This window comes from Xenopus tropicalis, chromosome 1, assembly GCF_000004195.4.
Source record: "Xenopus tropicalis strain Nigerian chromosome 1, UCB_Xtro_10.0, whole genome shotgun sequence".
NCBI classification, from domain to species: domain Eukaryota; kingdom Metazoa; phylum Chordata; class Amphibia; order Anura; family Pipidae; genus Xenopus; species Xenopus tropicalis.
The window spans coordinates 135,689,231-135,713,475 of NC_030677.2; the positions used below are offsets into that span (position 1 = coordinate 135,689,231).

The window sequence follows — 24,245 nt, forward strand, 5'->3', positions numbered from 1 at the left end:
GTTAAAAAAGATTTAAATAAATATAATCTGCAATGTCTTTATGTGCATTTTCAAAGAAGATAAACTCTGCACTAAGATACATGTGTATTATGACTTCATACTTAAATAATTAAATAATAAAAGATACGGAAACACGCATGCAGTCAGCATGTATACAAATTGCAAACATTTTTTAGAAGAGTCTATAGTGGAAATAAGCACTGAAGCAAGTGTTTACTCTTTTCTTGCAACAGGAAAGTTGCATTCCTTGGACGGGATAGAACATTCCTCACTATGTTCCCACTGGATGGAACAATCAGTTTTGAAACACGCAGACAGCATCCTCTTTTAGATTTCATAGGAATGCTGAAAAGCATACACAGACTATTTCCCCTTCTGCTCCAGTCTGCCAAATATATCAATAGCTAGGTGGCAAGTAAAGTTTTCTTACTAGGGAAAAACAGGTAAACGCTGCACTCCCTTCTATTTGAACCATCTGAAACATTTGAATAATAAACTGATTCTGATCCTTGTATGCCAAAAATATCAGTTTGATAACAGAAGCATGATGGCGCAGTGGTTAGCATTGCTGTGCAGCACTGGAGTCCTGGCTTTATTATTCCAACCAAGGATACTGGTAGGAAGTGTGTCCTATGTCTGTGTGGATTTCTTGCTGTTACTCTCTCAGTATGTTCCAGAGTTTGTAGAACTGAGGGATAAACACATGCAACTGAAAAGGCAGAAAATACATTGTAGTTATTACAAGTGTTGACCAATATAAAATACTGAAATTTCAGCAAGATCTTCATGTATAATCAGAACAGCAGTCAAATGTGGTTCTGTATGCTCACTCTCATGATTCCTTATTCTGCACTGCCTTTACCTAGTCAGCATGCTTTCTTATCTGTAATACTGCTTTGGAGTAATTATTTACTAACATGGCAGAATCTGTGGAAAATTCATTTTAAGTTTCATACTATACTAAACTATTTTTTATTTAGTACATCTTCAAAGTTACAACAGCTAGTAGCTACCATTTCTCATTTGTTATTTGCTATCTATCATATGCTTTAACAGGTGTCATAGAACAATGAAATAATAAGTGATCAACAAACGACTGCACAAATAAGAGACTAGTGGAATGGTGCTTATTAAATGCTTATTATGGAGTTATTAAATGGACACGTAGTACTATAATTTAAACACTAGACTGCCCTATAATGGTCTCAAAACAAAACACATCTTAACTAACAAGTAGAGCTAAGTGAACACCAATTTTCTGTTTTACAAGGATACAGATGAACAAAGGTATGAAACATTATTGGCTAATCTCTATAGAAACTGTGATTAAAGGAAATACTTGCAAGGTGAAAGCATTTTGCATTTATGTAGCTGTATGAAAAAAGAAAAAAAAAAATAGGGAAAACTATTTAATAATAATATAAGAATTTATTTGTCACTGCTGTGAGCTTTCTGAAAATGCTTGTCGTTGTGCTGTCAGGACTTGGCTGTGTGGGTGAAGCATTTCTTGAGGAACAGTGTGGCAAACAATGCATGCCTCCAATTTGTACAAACGTGAGAAAGAATTTGTTTCCCATATGGTGTGCCTGATCCTTCACATTCATTTTGTGTTCTCCAGCCTGGCGGATCCTAATGCAAGTGATTCAGTGATTGCTTCTGCTTGCCTTTCGCTCCTTCGGTGCCCACTTCACAAGCAGTGGAAGCTACTGAGCATTCCAAATCACTCATTAATAATGCTCTGGCCAATGTCACCAACAATTTCCTGACATCTGTATTCTAAATAAGCTAATCCCTTGAGTGACTGTTGTGAATAAATAGCTTCATTTTCGTGCAGGGGGGAAACAGTGTTCGCTCATGGATAATGCTCGTTGCCAAGATATACCGATCCTGCTCTGGACAGCAGCACAAACTATAAACTGTACATATTGTTGTAGAAACACACTTGGTCCTTGTTTTCCTGTTTCAATTAAAAGTCATGAAGCAGCTCGTGCACTATCGTGATTAACTTTGGAGTTTTCATTCCAGGAATACTAAGTCTCCATACAGTTCTAGCCAGTATGTCAGAAACTTCCCTGGCAGCTTCCTGAGTCTGAGTCATCTGAGAGAAAGGAAACAAGTAACATTATCCTCAAATGCCTTTTCATATTTCACAAACAAATATGCTCCATTAGATCCAAACAAACAAATATTTTTAATATTTTCCTCTCACGCTGGGAAATTTAGTTCCTCAGCTTTTGATCACACTGTTGCTTCTGATTATTTGCCTTTATTCGCAGTTAAACGAAAAAGCTTCCAAAGAAGATTAAAAAAATATATATGTACATCCAACATTTGTATTGTTATAGAAATATGCATAATATATTAAGCCAGTAATTAACCATATCAGTACTAACTGTTAGGAAGCAGTATTGATTCCTTGCTTAGCGATGTGCAGAGCTTTGAGTAACATGTTTATTGTTATAAGTCATGTTGTTTCAAATAGATGGAAAATTGGGGAAGTCTATGAAAGAAGAGAATAGCTGAAATGTTAGAGAAGATTGCCACAATTATGTGATTAAGTGCTATATGTCTGGTGTTTACCGATTATGAGTACCTATTTCCATCCATGTTTTTTTCTTAGAGGGTGTGATTAATGACACTAGAGGTGCCTCTGAAAAATGAAATTATAACATTTGAAATTAAGTCCACTGCTGCTAGTTATGTTCTTAGAAATAAATTATTCTCCACATTCTACCCAAATGTGGGTAGCCTTCCCCAGCAAAAAAATGTACCAATTTCACAGATGACAAATCAAGGCTGCAAATACCTGTTTTTGTGTTGGAGGATATCAGCTGACCATTTACTTTGTTTGAGGATAGAACAAGTGAATCAAGGGAAACAGCCTGGGTATGACCAGCTGAAAGAGCTAGAGCTTAAGACTAAGGGCATATTAATGCAACCTTGGATAATATCTGCCTGCATGTTCTCTCCATGTAGACACACAAAGTGGAAATTGGCATGAAAATGCATAGTTTCCTGTTTTCTTAATGATATCCACTTTGTGTGTCTGCACAAAGGCCGGCACCCACCGTGCCATTCAGTGCAGACACATGAGGGAGCAGAGGGTAGCACATCGGCTTCTATCCACCTGCAGAGAAAGCCCAAGCAGAGAGAAGTTGAGGATTTACCGCGTGTTAACTAAGAAGAGGAATACTGAAAATTATGTTGAGGGTTCTGAACCAGCCTATAACAACCACAGCGCTTTAGAAATGACGATCTGTGCCTATGAATATTCCCCCAATAGCTCCCCATCTTCTTTTCTGCTGATTCACTGCACATGCTCTGTGCTGCTGTTGGTTACTGACCTCGAGGACCAGCTCAAAATATACTGTATTTATAGAATATAACATATCGCAATACAAGGCTGATTAGTCTTATTCAATGGCAGGTTAGAAACCAGGGCAATTTGTATCAGAATTAGTGTATGACAGTTGTGGTTGTTACACAGAGAGGACAATAAAAACATGGCTTTGGGCACACAAAAACATATTACATTGTTTTAAAGACAATAACAATTAGTAATTGCTGTGCATTACAAGTGAAACAGAAACGGATACCTATTTATCCATTTTCATCTTTAACCATTCAAAAATTCTATATGCTGCACATAATAGCAGGTGTTGCATTCCTTATACAAAGTATTGGTATAAATATTTAATATAACACTTACATGAGCTATAAACTCTTTGGCAGTGACATGCCAGTCTGGAGAGAATAGAAGGAAGAAGATAAAGAGATGCCTATAAAGCTGCAATGTACAGGGATGACAAGCAGATCTTTTTTCTTCTTCCAGTAGGGTTTGTAATTTTGATGCACAGACCGAAGCACTGCTGCGAAGCGGTAACAAGCGTTCATAAACACTTCTTGAAGCAGCCTGAAACATAAGCAGTAGTGATAATAATTGGGAATGATGTAATTCTGATTCGTTTGGACAGCCTGCAATGAAAAAATTATTTTAAGAGCTACATCTGAAGTACATGTTAGAAAGTCAGTAGGCCATTCATTTTGGAAAGGGGGGACAAGTTTTGGGCATTGGTGCACTCGATTAGAAAGAGGCAACAATGAAATACCCTGTCTATAATTGAGCTGTTAGGGCATTTAGCCAAACTGTGACCTTTGGGAGTGAAATAAAATGGAGTAAGTCCCAATAAGCTCTTGTTATTTAGTAAGAGAACAAAAGTCGACAGCAAAATGTGAATGTCTCCTACATTACTGCCATGAACAGGTTCTGGGCAGCACACAAACACACTTTTCTTTGATTATGTGCTAAGGCTTGCAAACTGTCTTGCTATTATTACAGGATAAGAACATGCAACTGAAATACAAAATTCACAATATTATTATTTCCAAAACTGTGTGCTGCTAATCTTGCCTGGTGATCTGATAAGGTTACAATTCAGGGTGTTAATCTCTTTACCATTCCTGTGACTCTCAAGGGAACAAAACAGATGTAAAAACAGGAATAGATGAATATTTTGAGCATGCAAACTCCTGGTATTCCATAAGCAGGGACTTTAGTGGACACAGATAATGGGAAAATGAACAAGGAGGTACTATAAGCATGCATCTGGTATAGAAATACATAATTACTGAATACACTGGTTTGAGTCTAGAATACCCTCTAATAATAGAATAATGCAAATGTGAAATACCCACAATAATGAATGAAAACAAGAAGTGCATTAATTATAATATAGTAAATGCATAAATACAGGAACTAGTACAGGTATGGGATTCCTTATCTGGAAACCCATTATACAGAAAGTTCTGTATTCTCCATTAAGACTCCATTATAAGCAAATAATTCCAATTTTTAAAAATGATTTCCTTTTTCTCTGTTATAATAAAAAAGTACCTTGTACTTGTTCCCAAGTAAGATATAATTAATCCTTATTGGAGGCAAAACAATCCTATTGGGTTTATTCAATATTTAAATGATTTTTAGCAGACTTAAGTTATGGAGATCCAAATCATAGAAAGATCCCTTATCCAGAAAACCCCAGGTCCCGTGCATTCTGGATAACAGGTCCCATACCTGTACTGGGTAATGTAAACTCTTCCAAACAAATATTTCAAAAACTAATAGGAAAGGGCACAATTGTAAATTATTAATTTGCCTTTGACAAAACCACTTGTACAACTCATCTCAGGGAAATTGTTGAGACCGATTGGGTTTAATTGTTTTTAAATCCTTTTTATATTCCAAGATAACCACAGGACAGTAGGCATATGTATGTTCTGGCCACACTTTAGCAAATTAATTTGTTCTAAATTCTTTCTATCTTCGTCCTTCATCAGTTATAGGGGAGGTAAAAATTGAGCTCCTGCCTTTCTCTACTTACACATAGCACATGAGCCTTTATATATATATATATATACTGTATATATATTGGGAATTTACTGGAACCACAAGGAGATGATCTATTTCTCACTGCGATTATAGCTATTTATGCACAACTGCAGTGGAGGTTTAAAGGGGTAGTTCCCCTTTAAGTTAAGTTTTAGTATGTTATACAATGGCCAGTTCTAAGCAACTTTTCAATTGGTCTTCATTACTTATTTTTTATAGCCTTTTTCTGACTCTTCCCAGCTTTCAAATGGGAGTCACTGAACCCAGCAGCCAAAAATTATTGCTCTGTGAGGCTCCAGTTTTATTGTTACTTTGTATAGCTATTTTTTCTATTCAGCCCCTCTCCTATTCATAAACCAGTCTCTCATTTAAACCACATCCTGGTTACTAAGGTAACGTTGACCCTAGCAACCAGATAGCTGCTGAAACTCCAAACTGAAGAGCTGCTGAATAAAAAGTGAAATAATTCAAAAACACTACAAATAAAAAAAGGAAGACCTATATATTATACTCTATATCAGTGCTGTCCAACACTGTGTGGCCCCCCACCTGTCTGGCTGCTTTGATGGCTTACTCTTGTGTAAGCTTTAAATGGTATCAGTACTGTGATTAACTGGCCCCCTGCATGGTTCTCACCTCAGATTCAGGCTGTAATCAGGCTGTATTGTTTAAATATGTAATCCCCTGTGTTGTTCACAGTTGCTCAGGCTGTAATCACCCATATTGTTCCCCTGTTCACACCTCAGGAGCAGTAGAAACCCACAAATAATCCCTGCACACTACAAAAAGAACATATACTGAGGTGGTACTGCAATTAAAAAGTTTTTTAATATATAGTTATTGTGCAGACTGTAGGAGCAGTGCCAGCATTGTGTCACTGTAGGCTGCCTGTGTGTGCCATACACACAGGCATCATAGGGCAAGCAGAGTATGGCACACACAGGCAGGGTAGGGAAGGCAGAGTATGGCACACACAGGCAGGGTAGGGAAGGCAGAGTATGGCACACACAGGCCAAGTATGGCACAAACCAGCCAAGAATGGCAAACACAGTGAAAGTATGGCACATGCAGGCAGGGTAGGGAAGGCAGAATATGGCACACACAGGCAGGGTAGGGCAGGTAGAGTATGGCACACACAGGCCAAGTATGGCACAAACCAGCCAAGTATGGCACACAGGCAGGGTAGGGAAGGCAGAGTATGGCACAGACAGGCAGGGTAGGGCAGGTAGAGTATGGCACACACAGGCAGGGTAGGGCAGGTAGAGTATGGCACACACAGGCCAAGTATGGCACAAACCAGCCAAGTATGGCACACAGGCAGGGTAGGGAAGGCAGAGTATGGCACACACAGGCAGGGTAGGGAAGGCAGAGTATGGCACACACAGGCAGAGTATGGCACACACAGGCAGGGTAGGGAAGGCAGAGTATGACACACACAGGCAGGGTAGGGAAGGCAGAGTATGGCACACACAGGCAGGGTAGGGCAGGCAGAGTATGGCAAGTTTTTGCTGTACTACAACCATTAATATGGGTATGGTCATGTGATAACATGGGTGTGGTTTCAAGTGGGTGCGGTTTCAAAAAGGGGAGTAGTCAAAACTGGCTTCCATTATCGGCCCTCCACCACGTAGGTCGGAAAAATTCCGGCCCTCGGTACCACAGAAGTTGGACAGCACTGCTCTATATTATACTAAAAGTTAACTCAAAGGTGAAAACCCCTTTAATAAGTTTCACAAACAAAGTAAACCAATCTTTCTCACAGGGTTTTTACAGGATTTTTAATCAGCAGTTCATTTTGATCAGTCTGCTACACTGATCAAAATGAAACCAATGATCTGATCAGTTGATGTGGTCAAGAACATGTATAAGGAAATCTGCCACATGGTTTGTGTGTGTGTGTCTATCCTTTTTAACTAGTTACACAATGGCCCTCATCTGCTTTTACTTTCTTGCAGAAAATATATTTAGCAACTTACAGATATCCCAAATCTCGCCCACACTTCCAAAAGTAAAAATGGTCAGCATTTCATGAGAAAAGAAGAGCCATCTGCCCTAACACCAGTAATCCCCAACCAACTTGTTGCTCCCAGGGCCTCAAACTAGGTGTCTATATTTAAATTTCTGGCTCGGAGACAAGTTTTAGAAGCACAGAGACAGTTTTACTCCAAGCAGAGCCTCCTGCTGACTAGCAGGATCTGGCTCACAAGTTAAACAGGTTGGGGTGCCCTGCCTGACTTCTGACATTCTATATTTATTTATTTATATATATATATTTAGTTAATGATAGGAATTTTTTTAGGAAAATATATATTACCATTTTTACAACTTATTCTATAAGGTATTTCTATTCTTAAAATAGAAATGAAAGGGACATATTCATAGTTTATCCTGCAAACATGCACAATTTCTTGCTGCTGAGCAAACAATATTGGCCATGCTGAAAGTAAGCAAGTGTATTGTATTACACTGTAAACTGCTTACTTGCAACTGGATAATGTTACAAAGGGTATGTCTTGGGAAAGACTGGTAAGGGAAAAGCTGTTTTTCTGTTCAGATATGTCACATAGTGCAGTGGGGTTGGTGGCCACCATTGTCTGGGCTTTGTCACATCCAGCGGGCAGACTCCCAGCCACCAGGCCACCAACCCTACTGGGACAGCCAACGTGGAAGCATCTAATTCACTTGTTGAGGGGGGAAAGGTCACCCTTTGCAGGGGCCACTTTTTATAAAGGGCTGCGAGTGTAAGGGGGAGCTTAGTACTATCTGTCTACATGTAAGTCAGATGAATACTGGAGGGCCTGAATGAAATGATGATGATAAGACATAAAAGATAAGTATAAAAGAGACTGAAAGGGAAGGCTAATAATTTGAAAACCTTAAAGAATAAGGTTTACTTAGGATATATCCATCTATAACATCCTAAATGTTTTCTTTTATCACATAAATGTGAACATCACCTATAAAATCTTTTCGGCGGCTGCAAAAAAAAATGCACCAAGTATATAATTTTTTTTATATATTAATATATGTGCTATATCTGTGCAAAAAAGCTCATTACAATCCTTGCATTTCACAGACAATGCTAATGCCTGCACAGAGTTCCCAGCTCACACTGCACTTAACACAACGCACCATTGTTCTATTTGTTTCTTCATTCTCATTCCATGGATTATAGTAAAATGCCAAAAGCCATAGCAGGTCATCTGCACTTTCACTTTCTGACGTCATCAGCAATTCTGCTGCTATATCCACCCAGTCTCCAAAATGAATTAGTAAAAACCACTCAAAGACACTTCCGCGGGATCTGTAAGAAAATGAGATGAGTCACAGTAAGGGGGTGGGGGAACAAATTAGATCAATTATTTTTTCATTTATTGTTACTCTTCAGGAAGTGTATGACAAAATGTATAGAAATATGCTATAGCGTGTTTCAACTTTGTTTGGTACTGTCATATTCTCGGTGCTAGGGAGAATGGTACATGCAGCATTCTAAAATACCTTCATAGGGTTAAATGTGCAAAGCAAGACAGAAATGGTCATTACATTGACTTATATAGTACCAGAATCTTCACCTATTATTCTAGACAGAACTTGCTAATAATTTTTATTACATTACTCAAAAACTATTTTCACATTCCGATTTTTAAGAGCTTGTTCCTTACCTAGTTGCCTCAGCATGTACTGACTGGTGTTAAAACTCCTGATGCACAGCAGTAAATTCTTACCAACCAGAAGATATCTTGACAACAGCATTAATCATATAATGCTATTATATGGTAATATTGAATCCTCTGTTAAGTATTAAAGCTTAGCTTTATATGTTCTTTCAGATGGAGTGTGCAGATGAGGAGTGTGCCACAACAACTTTTGCTCTTGCAAGCAAGGACTTGCTTTATACTGTAACCATTGTTTGTTGACATATTGTAAAACCCCTATTATATTTTATAGATTTATTGTAAAGTGCTGTATAACCTGCTGCTGTGGTAGAAAGAGATGATGATGATGATGATATACAAATAATTCAGCAACAGATGGTTAGACATTTAGCAGCCATATCAACTAATGTGCTTGCCTCAAGTAGGAAAGTTACAGCTAAAACAAACATGCTACCATATTGGCATCTCACAGCAGCAATAAAATGGCAAGAAATGAGCCAATAACCTATCAAAGAGGATGACATAAACATCAGTCTATGTAATAGGGCACTGATTCTGAAAGAGAGGAATAGTGACAGTGTGTGAAAATGTGCTGCTTTGACTTTCTCTGGAAAAGAAAGATATTTAGAAGATCTTTATCCAAGCTGTATGGAAAGAACTTAAATGAATGTTGAGCCAAAGGTGGCCAGAAATAGAAACAAACATGAAAGCAAACAGTAAAATCCTTATCAAAACAGCACCATTCGGTGATGTCCTACACAACACTGTACCAAGGGGTTCTCAAGGGGTTTGAACATTTTACTTGAATCCAAAAAACCTAAGAAGGTGGCATTCATTCTTACATTTTTCATATTTATTTTTCAGTGCCTACACTGAAGGAACTCTAATTATTATTGTTTTAATTATTATTATGGAGGGGGTACAGCTGCACAAACACACATGTATTCAAATTTTTTGGGCTGCTTGTCTTTTCAATGAACCCCAAATGTTCTGGGTTCATACAAAGACAACTGGCTGCCTGTCTTGAGTTATTTTTAATCATTGTTTACTTATAAATGTACTTACAACAATGTACTTGTACAATACATTCCTTTAAGTTTGGGTTTTATTTTAACTGAATAAGTTGGTATGTAAGGCATTTCTGAATGTAAGCACATATTACAAGTATACAGTTGACAAATACAGGTCTTTTACTCTTGACTACACTACTGTGGTCTGAAAAGCCATTTAGAAACAAAAAAAAACGTATGCTGTTTGCGTAAGTATTCAATCCCTGCACTTTAATATTTTATAGAGCGACCACCATAGTAGGTGCATTTGTGCCAAAAATATCGCTTTGAACCTTAGCCAAAAAGCTCTATCTTGGATTCATCTGACCACAGAATCATTTCCCACATCACAACTGGATCACTTTCATGCTTTTTAGCAAACTCCAGATATGCATTCACATGGTTCTTGTTGACTAATGGCTTCATTTGTGCCATCCTCCCATATAACCAAGGTTAATTAAAAAACCAAAAACACAAAATAAAGTTTTACAGTTTCAGTGCTTTGATATAAAAATACCACACATTTCAGCACAGCATTTATTTATTCAGTGAAATGAGAGAACTGGTCAAGGGCCTGAATACTTTTGCATAGCACTGTGTGTGTATCAGTTGATGTCATTTTTTAGTTGGGAGAATTCATTTTCTACCATGCAAGGAAGAGCTTATTTTTGACTATTAAATACATTTTACCTAAAAATTCTGCTTTATACACAATATAGATGTGATGAAACAAACCTACACACTTAGATATGTTCAGATACAGACAACACAGGTGCTACTATATGGTACTATATAAAGCTCAGCAAGTGCAGTGTTTTTCTTGCACCTAATCATTAAAATTTATGACATAAAACAACATAGTCTGTAAAACCGCAGTACTGCTTTGCCTGCAAATCTGTCAGAAGGTATTTCTCATGCCAATGCTGGAATCTACATTTCTTGAGGAATACGTAGGTGTTACACCAGCCTAGTTATGCTCAATTATCAGTTCTCGCCTTTAAACACAGTTAACAACAGTTCTCTTTGATGTAAAGAGTGCTTACACATAAATATTTTATAAAGCAGAAATAAAATAAAGCTGAGTCACATCATGCTTTACATAATGATAATATATATGAGTCCCTCTGTCATATTTTTGAAATGAAGACAAGGAACACACCTATGAAATTGTGCTTATTAGAATAGCGATAGATTTTGATAACAAACTATAAAATCACATTTCATACATGTAAACTTTTTATTTCAAAACTAGAGCTGCAATGTAACATAACTACAATCATGAGAGTCATGAGAGGTCATATTACTGTTGTTAAAAAAAGCCTATCTCAACAAAGAAGCCCAACTCCCTAGATATGAATAAGAAAAGAACAAACCTTGTCTCTTTGGCCACAGGGCTTAGCATTCTAATAATACTCTGCAGGTGTGCAAGGCAGACGTCTGGAGGCAGCCCTATGAAATACAAGTGAAGGTCAGCAAAAATAACTCTCAGGAAGTGAAGTGATGTTTCAGCTAACTAAGTAATATTATTTAAAGAGAACATACTTACGGCTATGAACCTCACGCTATTATTTACTGACACATAAAATATATCTAAGGCAGGGTTTTACAGGTTTGAGTCCTACATAGTAAGGTATGATGTAGCAACCCTGCACAAACTACAGATATCCCTTCTTCAACCAGTTACACGCTATTATAAGATAATTCTGTGTGCAGGCTCCTATACCCCAAAGCCCATTCTTGGAAAGCAACACTGGGTTTGCAATTTGAAAAGATCGATCTGACCTTGAACTTCCTCTAAAATATAACACTGAAAAATGTTTTCTCCTACTAAACACACTTCCCCTCTTAGAAAACAGGTTAATTTCTTTGTAAATTTGCAGAAAGTATGGGTCTAAATTTATTCTTGGGTCAGACTGGGATGAGAGGTTCCTTTCACAGAAGTGCCAACCAGGAGTAATTAAATAGCTAGTTGGGTAAATGACAAGGACACTTCACAGGCCACCAAGAATCGGATTTTAAGGGCCCATGTCCCGCCCATAGATGTTGTCTATGCTGAGGTTGGTTATTAGATGTGTGATTTTGTTTTTATGGCTGAATTAAGGTAATGTTTTAGCTAACGCCCTCCAATGAGTTTAAGAATTGGGGAATTGGCCTAAACTGGTCTACTTGTTGGGAGTAACTCCTGGAGGGCTGATGTCTTTGGCAGTAGTGATTAATTACTACTACTTTCTATTCTTTGCATTTATTAGTGTCTAATTAGTGTCTAGACTTGCAGGGCTAAAGATTCAGTGTTAAAATTAAGTACCAACTTCATGGTCTTGAGCCACCTTGCCAGAATATTGAGTGTTCAGTGACAGGCCCCATAATCTACTGAGTAGATAAGTCAATCAATATAAATAGAATATAATATTAACAAAGTATAACCAATACTGAAATTTAAACAACCCTGTGGCCACTAAGCAGTACTAAGGGCACTAAGTGGCATCTTGTATAAATGGTTAGTGTGTGAGAGATTGTGTGCACTGGTCACTGGTCATTTTCTTTGAGAAAGTAACAAGTAACTATTAACCACACAAGAATCCCACATGCTAAGGAAAGGCTTGACAGACAATGAATGCCCCTGCAGTAACAAACTCAATTTGCACTAGTTAACTGCAACAACTGATAGCATTTTCATTTCCTATCTGCTTACATGTGCAACCTAGTTACTCATTTACTGAAGCTATATTTCTTCTCTTTTGGAAACTCCCAAGCATAGTGAGAGAAATGTTAAGAGAAAGATTTATTTTTTGTTGCCTGACCTCAGAATTCTGTAACTTGCTGAAATGAGAGGTAACGACATTCAGCTGCAGAGTGATGTAAAATCACCCGATATCCTTGAGAATCAGAGAATTGCATGCATTTCTTGTTAACATGACAATAAAGCACATGAGAGATGAGAAACTGGTTCTGTGGTGGGAAACTGAATGAGGTTTCCTTTGTACTTTTGAAAATGACCTGATATACTCTTAATGGGGTATTTTGGTGCATTTCTCTATTTTGGCTGAAGAAAAAAAGAAACCAGTATAGTTAATCTAATTTAAACATATGGTTAAAGCTTTTCCTTTGTTTCAATAGCAAATATCTTACCTACTGGCCGCCTGATCAATGCCATCACTAGGGAACGGTTGCTGTGTGGAAAGTAAGCCTTCAATGGAAACCTAACCTATAGTAATAATTATATTAACAATAATAAATAAATACAAAGTATATCAATTAGGCAATATCATTTTAAAAATGATATTCATATTACAGTTATGACATATCTAAAGTACCTTGGAAGGAAAGAGGTATATTTCGATAAACTATGCAATATGCTAATGGATTCTCTGTCCTTTTTTAATTTTTAGTGGTTTTTCAGTGGACTACATATTAGAGACATTTGACTGGATTCCCAAAGAGCAGTCAGACTGGCTGGTGTGGCATAATCATGGGCATCACTGGGGCAGATGACTGTACCTAAAACTGCACATTTCAGAGTTCAGTGTCACATGTAAAGAAAACCAAAAGAAGCCCAAATAATTGTTTTTGAAAGGCTATGGAGGTTTTGATTGATATTATATAAAAGCATGTTCACTTTGCAGGTGTAAAGCTAATCAAACCCTAATTGAACAAGTAAATGCCAGTAAATATAAATCCACTTGAAGTATTTTTGAAGTGTTTTCCCTTTAGAATAATCATTTCTGCCCTGGACTAAGTGGAGTTGTCCCCATTCACAAAGCAAAAGTGGTAAATGATGAGCAAGAAAAACATGTACAACAGACAGCATGGGCACCCATAACTATAATATTACCTGTGTGTTATTCTTCTGATAAAGTTGGAGGAATACATGAGTAAATAACCGCACAACTGTGATTATTTTGATGTTCCCATCACTCTCCAGAATAGCATTCCTGGGTAAAGAGAAATATCATTTAATCGACCAGCAAGGTGAAACATTATAATTTCCCAGAGTCACTGCAATGAAGTCCCATAATTCAAAGCTTTCTGGATAGCGCACACATGCACTCTTTTGTATATATCTGAAGTCATAGGCCATGGAAGGTCTGATTATTATGATTATATTTGCACAGAAATGTGTAGAAAGAAAAGGCTATAATAATTTTTCAAAATGAATTAAAATGTGTTTTCCCATCTCAGCATTATAATCCAAAAATGACTTTAAATAATTCTACATCTTTCTATGAAGGAGTTTTAATTTTAACAGTGAGCTGGTTGACTTCCTAACTCTGCTAACTCTAGCATGAGAACTGACTGCAAAAACTGCAGGATGACAATATTCTCAGACCCTGAAACACTGCAAGACATTTCCTGACTGGTTGATTCTCACACTTTCAGCAATGATTTACCATAAAAATAAGAATATTTAGCAGACAATCCAATTAAAGATTTGTCAAAAGGTTTATGTGTATATAAAGTTTATATAACATTCAAAAAAGCTGCCTAACATGAGCTTTCATTTGCACTTTTTCCTACATCCGGACTAGGCCATCTACAAAGTAGCCACCTAGTGGAAAATAATTGGCATTGCTAGTCCTTCGTATTCCAAGTACACTAATCATAACTTTAGGAATGTACAGATTTACAAACCATAATGTATGTTACTTGCAAAAAGTTAATCATAAAGGGGAACTATAACTGTTATAGAAATTCACTTAACTGTAGTGGGTGTTTGATTAATCTGTAGCACCAGTAGTCTTTACTGTTATATCTGTATTTACAATATTGAACAATTTATTTTTGAGCTTCTAAATTTAGCATTTATTCCCTGGCTGCAGCCAATATACTCATGATGTGAGTCCCTGACAGGTTTCATCTGCTCTAATTGGTTAAGAAAACTCATGGTTAAGATGTTAGCAGTAGGTGTTAGACAGAGGAAGCACTTGATTGGCACTGGGGAATGAAGATTTGGATGCTCAGCACTGCCACATAGCAATACCGACTATTACTGCCCACCTGAACATAATGGCATTTGACTGCTCCAAGCAGTTGAAAGGTATTCTGCCAAATCGACAGAGGTATAAGCTTTGATAAATGAGGTGAAATGAAAATGCTGGGAATTCAGAAAGCCCCAGTTTGATATTTGCTAAATATGTCCCTGTATTGTTGTAAAATACACATTATGATATTGACCTGGGTCTTTGGAGTGATCGCACCCTCAGTACTTATTACCTAGGGCAGGCAAATGAGCGGGGAGCACTCCTGGGACAGGAGTAATCATAGATTTTATGAGCTGTGACACTTCAGGGATTATTGGCCTTTCCTTAAATTACATTTAAATGTATTTAAAAACAAGTGGAAAAGCAAAGCAGACAGCTGTTATGTTAAATTATTTCTTGTAATTTCTATTACATTATTTACTTTCAGCCACATTTATCAAAGTACAATTTTTGTATTAAATACGATTTTTTTGTACCGTGCTTTTTAAAGTACGAAAAATTTGTCGCGCATTTTGTCACAAAGTACGAAAAAGTCTCGCAAATGTACGAAAATATCACAGAAAATACGCGAAAGTTGTATACTTTACAAAAAATACAAAATTTTTGTATTCGGACCTGTCATACTTTGATGAATTAGCGCTTATGTATTGCTATTACATGGATTAAATGCCTCCTTTGCAGACATTTACCCGCTGTACCATACTGTATCCGTGTTTGTGTCTATTGCCTTGTAAAGCACTAAATACTCAAACCAAATTCCTAAATAAGTCATCAGCTGTTCATAAATATAAGATTTTTATGGAATTTTATTTCAATGCCTAATAAAATAAATAACTCACAGCAGAAATGAAATTGCATCAGTAGTCAGTGTAATATAAAAGTACATTTATTTCATGGTCATTTGGTTTGAATCTTAAGGTTTTTTAAGCCACCAGAATGTGTAGGCAGCCATCTCAGTGCATTGTGCCTGAGTCTGAGCTTTCAGAAGGAGCCAGCGCTACACATTAGAACTGCTTTCAGGTAACCTATTGTTTCTCCTACTTCCATGTAACTGGAGGAGTCCCAAGCCAGACCTGGATTTCTTACAATTGAGTGCTATTCTGATATATACTGGGAGCTGCTATATTGCTCCCTTCCTATTGTTCTGCTGATTGGCTGCTGGGAGAGGGGTGATATCACTCCATCTTGCAGCTCAGCAGTAAAGTGTGACTGAAGTTTATCAGAGCACAGGTCACATGGCTGCGGCACCCTGGGAAATTTTAAAATTAAATATAAAAAAATTTGTTTGTGTTTTTGAAAAATGGATTTCAATGCAGGATTCTGCTGGAGAAGCTCTAACCTGTTGATGAAAATAAATACATACATACCTAAGTATAAATAAGTATAATACCTGAAAATGTTGTCAATAATCCTGAAGATGGATGGGTACTGGGCAGCTTGAACCTACAATGAAAAACACAAACATAAGAGAATATGAGTACATATTAGAAACTAATTTGCCTAGTGTGAAAACTCCCAGCACATAAGGCTAGACTTTAGTGAGATTTCTGAGCTGTGACATTACCAAAGACAAACACAACGTCTTGCTGCTAATAACAGGATGCAGCTCACATGGCTCCCAAAGGCTATAGAACAAGACATTTAAACAAGTTTGTGCTCCTGGAGGGCTGAAGATACTCTATCCAGCCATGGCAATGAAATATGCATCAATGTCATGAATGTCAACTGGAAGAGTTTTTAGGAAGAGTTAGTGCAGTGTCCCAGCACACCTGAGGGACTGTATTGCATGCTTTTTTTTACTATTTATAAATAACGCACCTTAAAGTTCCTCTGTACCTGATATGGAAACTAAGGCAAAACTAGCTTGTAATACAGTAGAACTACAAATAACTGCCCCTGTTCTAAGAGCACATATATTGGGAGTGATGTATATTGTAGTGTCACCCACTGTGACCTACAGCACTTATATTTGCCTATTTGTGTCTGTAAGTTACCCTCCCATATAGATTGTAAGCTCTACGGGGCAGGGACCTCCATCCTCTTGAGTCTTATTGCAACTGTAACTGTATCTTGTATTTATTTGTATTTATTGTTATACTTTGTATTTATCTATTATCTTATTAACCCCCTGTTTATATTAATGTACTCTACTGTACAGCGCTGCGTACATAAGTAGCGCTTTATAAATAAAAATATACAAAAATATATGTGTAGCATGAATTAATGAATGGACTTTTAGAAAATGGTGAGCCTGCGTCCTGTGGTTAAGTAGTCCACTGGGAATAAAGCAACATGTAATAATTTATGTTAGGCAATAAACCAACCTAATGCAGTTTCAATAGGGTTTCTGCAAAGCTAGAACAAAATCGTAATTTGGAGATGCTCAATGAAAGTAGAACTACAGCTGTCTGTCCTTGGTTTCAGTGTTGATGCATAAATTAGGTATTACAAGTCCACATAAAACCTATAAGGCCCTATGCCCTTTTGCAAAGCAGTTTGACCGCCCATCTAGAGCCAACCAAAAAAATTTTACCATATAGTTGGTGAACCAAAATGAGGAAGTAATAAGTGTACATCAACTGTAGGCCCCCAGATGCAGTCATTTAGCACTGCCACACTGCCTAGTACGTGAGAAAACCTGGCCATAGGAGATGAAATATATATTTATACACACAGATCATGGGTGGCCCACTGCTACACTTGTTTCAGATGCATGGTAAGTGATATTACAAACAAGACCAGCTCTACTAAGTTTCTTTTTGGAAAAACAATTGTGTTTTAGAAAAAGAACCTTGAACACTATTGTACCTGGCCATAGGAGTTGTAATAACAGGTCATTTTGGGTCATACCCAATGTGTGGTTCCATTCATGAGCAGAAGAGCAAATTATGTATGTATATATTTATATATATATACAGATCATGGGTGGTACACCGCTAACATACTTGTTTCAGGTGCACAGTAAGTGATCCAAATATTACAAACAAGACCAGTAACACTAAGTTTGTTTGTGGAAATACAATTGTGTATTAAAAAAAAAAAAAATAATCACGAACCACTACTGATTTTGTTTTTACACAAGAAAATCAGTGTTGCTGGTCTTGTTTGTAATAAATATATGTAATTTGATAACTTGCTTTGGAACATGAGATGTATGAGCAGGGTGGAAACAAAATAAACACTAAATAAACTGCAATTCTTTCAAATGCTGCCACCTAGTGTTCAGAAAACTAAGTTTCTCAGCACATGCATATTTGATCTTTTTGGAAGAGAAAGAAATGAGCAAGCATTACGTAGGCTAACTTTACTTACTTTACACACAAAATTCAAACCCACTTAACATATTTTTGTAAACTGTTAGCAATTATTTTGCTTAGTGACAGCACTACAAAATGTATCAAAATGGCTTCCTATCAAACAAAGAATTTCTTACAAACTTCTTCTCCTAACCTTCAAAGCCCTCCATTCCTCTGCTCCTCACCACATCTCGTCCCGTATGTTCCTGGCCGACTCCTTCGTTCCTCGCAGAGCAATCGTTTGGTTGCGCCCCCCACTACTACTGCGGTTTCCCGCCTTAAACCTTTCTGCCTGGCTGCCCCCTACATTTGGAATGCCCTCCCTGATTTCCTCCGGAGAGAATCCTCCCCCAGTCTTTTTAAAACTAAGGTTAAAGACTACCTTTTGGAGCACTCGCCCAGCACCTAATCTGGGAACTGGCACTTATATTGTAGTGTCACCCACTGTGGCCTACAGCACTTATATTTGCCTATTTGTGTCTGTTAGTTACCCTCCCATATAGACTGTAAGCTCTACGGGGCAGGGACCTCCTTCCTCTTGTGTCCTCGACTCTTAACTTATTGCTGCTGTATTTATCTGTATTTATTATTATACTTTGTATTTATCTATTATCTTATTAACACCCTGTTTGTATTAATGTATTCTACTGTACAGCGCTGCGTACATAAGTAGCGCTTTATAAATAAAAATATACATACATACATACAAAGATGTAAAATTTTTTAGCAACAGAAAAACATTCCAAATATTTTCAACACTCTGCCCTGAAGCAAGATAGAAAGTTACAGATGTTTCAGTGCATATGTGTATATATCTATAAAATAAAACACCAGCCAAGGATGCCGGCACTCGTGGATGATGTCATCAGGTCATCTATGGGGGGGCACTCCAACCTTACACATAATATTGTAAATTATTATTATTATTCCGCAGCGCTGTACAATAAGTGGGTTTCATACATTGGACATACAGAGTAACATATAAAGCAATCAGTAACTGATACAAGAGGTATAGAGGGCCCTGCCCAAAAGAGCTTACAGATTACAAACTAAAAAACAAAATACTACATGTAACAAGCTAAGGAGATCAGGTATCAATCTTTCAAATGTAGACATCTTGTTCACTGGCATACGTAGCAATCACAAATAGTAAAAGTAATAGTAATGTACCAAATAGCAAAATGTCTGAAGCAGCAAGGAAACATGACAAAGGGGGCCATGGAACTGTACTGACTAGGCTGAATATAAGGAATATAATAAATTATTTTACCAGGTTACTTGGCAAATTTCCCCATCTAGATTAGATTCTCCCAACCAAGCATCTACAGTGGTGTGAAAAACTATTTGCCCCCTTCCTGATTTCTTATTCTTTTGCATGTTTGTCACACAAAATGTTTCTGATCATCAAACACATTTAACTATTAGTCAAAGATAACACAAGTAAACACAAAATGCAGTTTTTAAATGAGGGTTTTTATTATTTAGGGAGAAAAAAAATCCAAACCTACATGGCCCTGTGTGAAAAAGTAATTGCCCCCTGAACCTAATAACTGGTTGGGCCACCCTTAGCAGCAATAACTGCAATCAAGCGTTTGCGATAACTTGCAACGAGTCTTTTACAGCGCTCTGGAGGAATTTTGGCCCACTCATCTTTGCAGAATTGTTGTAATTCAGCTTTATTTGAGGGTTTTCTAGCATGAACCGCCTTTTTAAGGTCATGCCACAACATCTCAATAGGATTCAGGTCAGGACTTTGACTAGGCCACTCCAAAGTCTTCATTTTGTTTTTCTTCAGCCATTCAGAGGTGGATTTGCTGGTGTGTTTTGGGTCATTGTCCTGCTGCAGCACCCAAGATCGCTTCAGCTTGAGTTGATGAACAGATGGCCGGACATTCTCCTTCAGGATTTTTGGGTAGACAGTAGAATTCATGGTTCCATCTATCACAGCAAGCCTTCCAGGTCCTGAAGCAGCAAAACAACCCCAGACCATCACACTACCACCACCATATTTTACTGTTGGTATGATGTTCTTTTTCTGAAATGCTGTGTTACTTTTACGCCAGATGTAACAGGACACGCACCTTCCAAAAAGTTCAACTTTTGTCTCGTCGGTCCACAAGGTATTTTCCCAAAAGTCTTGGCAATCATTGAGATGTTTTTTAGCAAAATTGAGACGAGCCTTAATGTTCTTTTTGCTTAAAAGTGGTTTGCGCCTTGGAAATCTGCCATGCAGGCTGTTTTTGCCCAGTCTCTTTCTTATGGTGGAGTCGTGAACACTGACCTTAATTGAGGCAAGTGAGGCCTGCAGTTCTTTAGATGTTGTCCTGGGGTCTTTTGTGGCCTCTCGGATGAGTTGTCTCTGCGCTCTTGGGGTAATTTTGGTCGGCCGGCCACTCCTGGGAAGGTTCACCACTGTTCCATGTTTTTGCCATTTGTGGATAATGGCTCTCACTGTGGTTCGCTGGAGTCCCAAAGCTTTAGAAATGGCTTTATAACCTTTACCAGACTGATAGATCTCAATTACTTTTGTTCTCATTTGTTCCTGAATTTCTTTGGATCTTGGCATGATGTCTAGCTTTTGAGGTGCTTTTGGTCTACTTCTCTGTGTCAGGTAGCTCCTATTTAAGTGATTTCTTGATTGAAACAGGTGTGGCAGTAATCAGGCCTGGGGGTGACTACAGAAATTGATATTGAAATTGAAAATTGAAATTGATAAACCACAGTTAAGTTATTTTTTAACAAGGGGGGCAATCACTTTTTCACACAGGGCCATGTAGATTTGGAGTTTTTTTTCTCCCTTAATAACGTAAACCTTCATTTAAAAACTGCATTTTGTGTTCAATTATGTTATCTTTGACTAATAGTTAACGGTTTTTGATGAGCAGAAACATTTAAGTGTGATAAACATGCAAACGAATAAGAAATCAGGAAGGGGGCAAATAGTTTTTCACACCACTGTATTTGAAACAAGATATGGAGATCAGGAGTCAGCTCCCCCTGCAGATAAAACCTTTGGTTAAATAAGAAGTCTCCCTAGATCTCTAACTGCCTATAACCTGCCACTACAGACCCACATTTTGGGAACCAAAAATCAAGTATTGGGCTCGCCATTCTGCAACATCATTTGATCATTTATATGACCTCCTATAACTGATCAGCTTTGGGCAATGTAATACATATAACATGATGAAGAGAACAACTTGGTGTACATGATACACTTGGTTGCTATGATTGGCTATTTGGTAGCCCAAAGTGGACTGTTAGCTTGCAGGTGCTCTGATTGGAATAAAACTGTGTCTCTATGGTTACAAAACTTAAAACTTAACTTAAAAAGGGCAATTTCTGTGAGGTCATTGGGAGAAACACCAAAAAGGAAGGTGACCCTGGGAATCAGTGATATAGATAAACACCAGGAGAACTTGCTCCATTACGAGAGCTTGTGTAGAGACAAATTACATAATTGAATATCTTCAGACCATGGCAAACTCATACAACCCACAGTAATTGCAACTATGGGAATACTGGGCAATAAGTTTCAGTGCATTTACTCACTCATCTGGTAAAACATAAACAGTTAAACCACCAGACACATGCATGACATTCAAAAGGTTGGGGGTCACTTATAGAATACAATTTAATTTGAAGTTCTAGAACTTATTGAGTGTAAATTAAATGCATCCTTCAAACATAGAACAGTGAGTTACAGTAGTGATTGAAAGTTTGTGAACTACTTTTTCTATGAATGTGACCTAACACATCTGATTTTCAAACAAATCCTAAATGCAGATGAAGAAAACTTTAAATTTGGTGTGACCTCCATGTGCAGCAATAACTGCAACTAAACATTTCCAGTAAATGTTGGTCAGTCCTGCACATTTTAGCCTATTCCTCCATACAGAACAACTCCAGGTCTTGGATGTTGGTGGGTTTCCTCATATGAATCACTCACTTTAGTTCTTTCTACGATGTTTCAATTGGATTAAGGTCAGGACTATGACTTGGCCATTCTAGGATGTTTCTTTAACCATTCTTAAACTTACAGCTTGTGTTTAGGATCACTGTCTTGCTATATGACCCACTGTATATCTTTAGCAAACTGTAGATGATCAGAAATATTTTGGGGAGAGCAGTGGCTTTCTTCTTGCTACCCTGCGATACACACCATTGCTGTTTAGTGTTCTACTGATGGTGGACTCATGAACATCAACATTTGCCAATGTAAGACAGACCTTCAGTTTCTTAGAACTACCCTGGGTTCCTTTGTAACCTCTCGGACTATTAGATGGCTTGCAGTTGGAGTTATCTTTGATGGGAGATCACTTCTGTGTAGGGTAACAGTGGTTTTGAATTTCCTCCATTTGTAAACAATTTGTCTGACTGTTGATTGGTGGAGCCCAAACTCTATAGAGATAGTCGTGTAACCTTCTTCAGCTTTATGCGCATCAACAACTTTTTCTGTGGTTCTTGGATACCTCCTTTGTTTGAGTCATGATACACATCCACAAATGTGTATGTGTGATCAGACTTCCTGGATCCCATTCTTTAAATAAAACCAGGTCATCCCATTGACTGAAAACACCAAACTCTGATTTAACCTTCAAATTATATGATAATCTTAAGGATTCACTTACTTTTGTCACATGCGGATATGCTATTGGATACATTTTTTCAATAAATACATTACTAAATATAATAATTTTTGTTTTGTTTGTCTAACTAGGTTTTCTTCATATATTTTTAGGACTTGTTTGAAAATCAGATGATGTTTTAGGTCATTTAACACTATATATGATTATAAAGGGTTCATAAACTTTTGAGAATCACTGTATATGGGAGGAGCTGACAAATATAGAGTAAGCTGGGAAAAATGCTGTATTCTAACATAACCAATTTGGTATAATTGTCCTCAGCAGGCAACTTAGTAAAAATACCCTCAAAAAAGTATTACTAAATTAAGAGGTTCACTAGAATGTGGCTAATCACAGACAGACAGTAAGTAAAATGGTTGGTAATGTATTAGTAATGGTGCCTCCAATGACCTGGCCTGAATATAAATCTGTGCCACAGAAGAAGGGTGTGGATTATCTGTATAATTGAACTGTATGGGCTATAACAGCTATTAACATGAATCTTTATATGGTATGAAATGCAGACTCCAGATTACCATAAAATCCATAAGAATGTGATCTGCTAAAAGATCTGATCTTCTCAAGAACTTACCAATGATCTGGTGTTTTATTACAGAAGAAACTATTTTATGACTGAAATAAAGTAGCCTATTAGACAGGAATTCTAACATATCAACGCAATCCTGCCAGTCTATTAATCAAATGGACTATCTAGTACATTTACCCATATAAGGAAACTGACTAATGCACAACCTAGTCCAAAGGTTATTAAAAATAACTAATTTATTATGAGCCACCAAATCATGGCAAACATAAAAGGTACAGAATAGACTAATATATGTGCTAATGACATTCATGCATAAATCAATGCAAAATTGCATTAAAAAATAGCTTGCTAATGGCATGAAAAAATAAAATAACACAAAACACAATGCTTTTATGTATAACAGTTTACATAGGGGCACTATATTCTCTCTGTTTCTCTGTCTCTGTTTCTCAACATTTTGGAGATATAAGAGTCCAAGGGGGCAGCAAGCTCATTAAAAGTTGAAAAAGTAAGAAAATGCGGTTGGTTCACGAAAGGAGACTTGCAGGATCATTAAAGGGATTCTGTCATGATTTTGTATGGTGTACTTTTTATTTCTAATTTACACAGCAAATAATTCACTCTATTTAAAATTGAACCAACAAATGTATTTTTTTTAGTTGTAATATTGGTGTGTAGGTGCCATCTCAGTGCATTGTGCC

At 37.3% G+C, this 24,245-nt stretch overlaps 1 protein-coding gene across 1 annotated transcript in view; it reads right to left on the minus strand.

Moving 5' to 3' along the window:
* Positions 1-1,408: 1,408 nt before the first annotated feature.
* Positions 1,409-24,245, minus strand: part of fancc (FA complementation group C) — a 69,360-nt gene continuing 46,523 nt past the window's right edge. Inside the window, exons 8-14 of the mRNA XM_012971558.3 lie at positions 16,464-16,516; positions 13,927-14,026; positions 13,224-13,299; positions 11,468-11,543; positions 8,522-8,693; positions 3,710-3,913; positions 1,409-2,098 (exon numbers count right to left, since the gene is read on the minus strand). Coding sequence (XP_012827012.1) covers positions 1,967-2,098; positions 3,710-3,913; positions 8,522-8,693; positions 11,468-11,543; positions 13,224-13,299; positions 13,927-14,026; positions 16,464-16,516 — 813 coding nt within the window. The 3' untranslated portion in view covers positions 1,409-1,966. The remainder of the gene's footprint in view (positions 2,099-3,709; positions 3,914-8,521; positions 8,694-11,467; positions 11,544-13,223; positions 13,300-13,926; positions 14,027-16,463; positions 16,517-24,245) is intronic.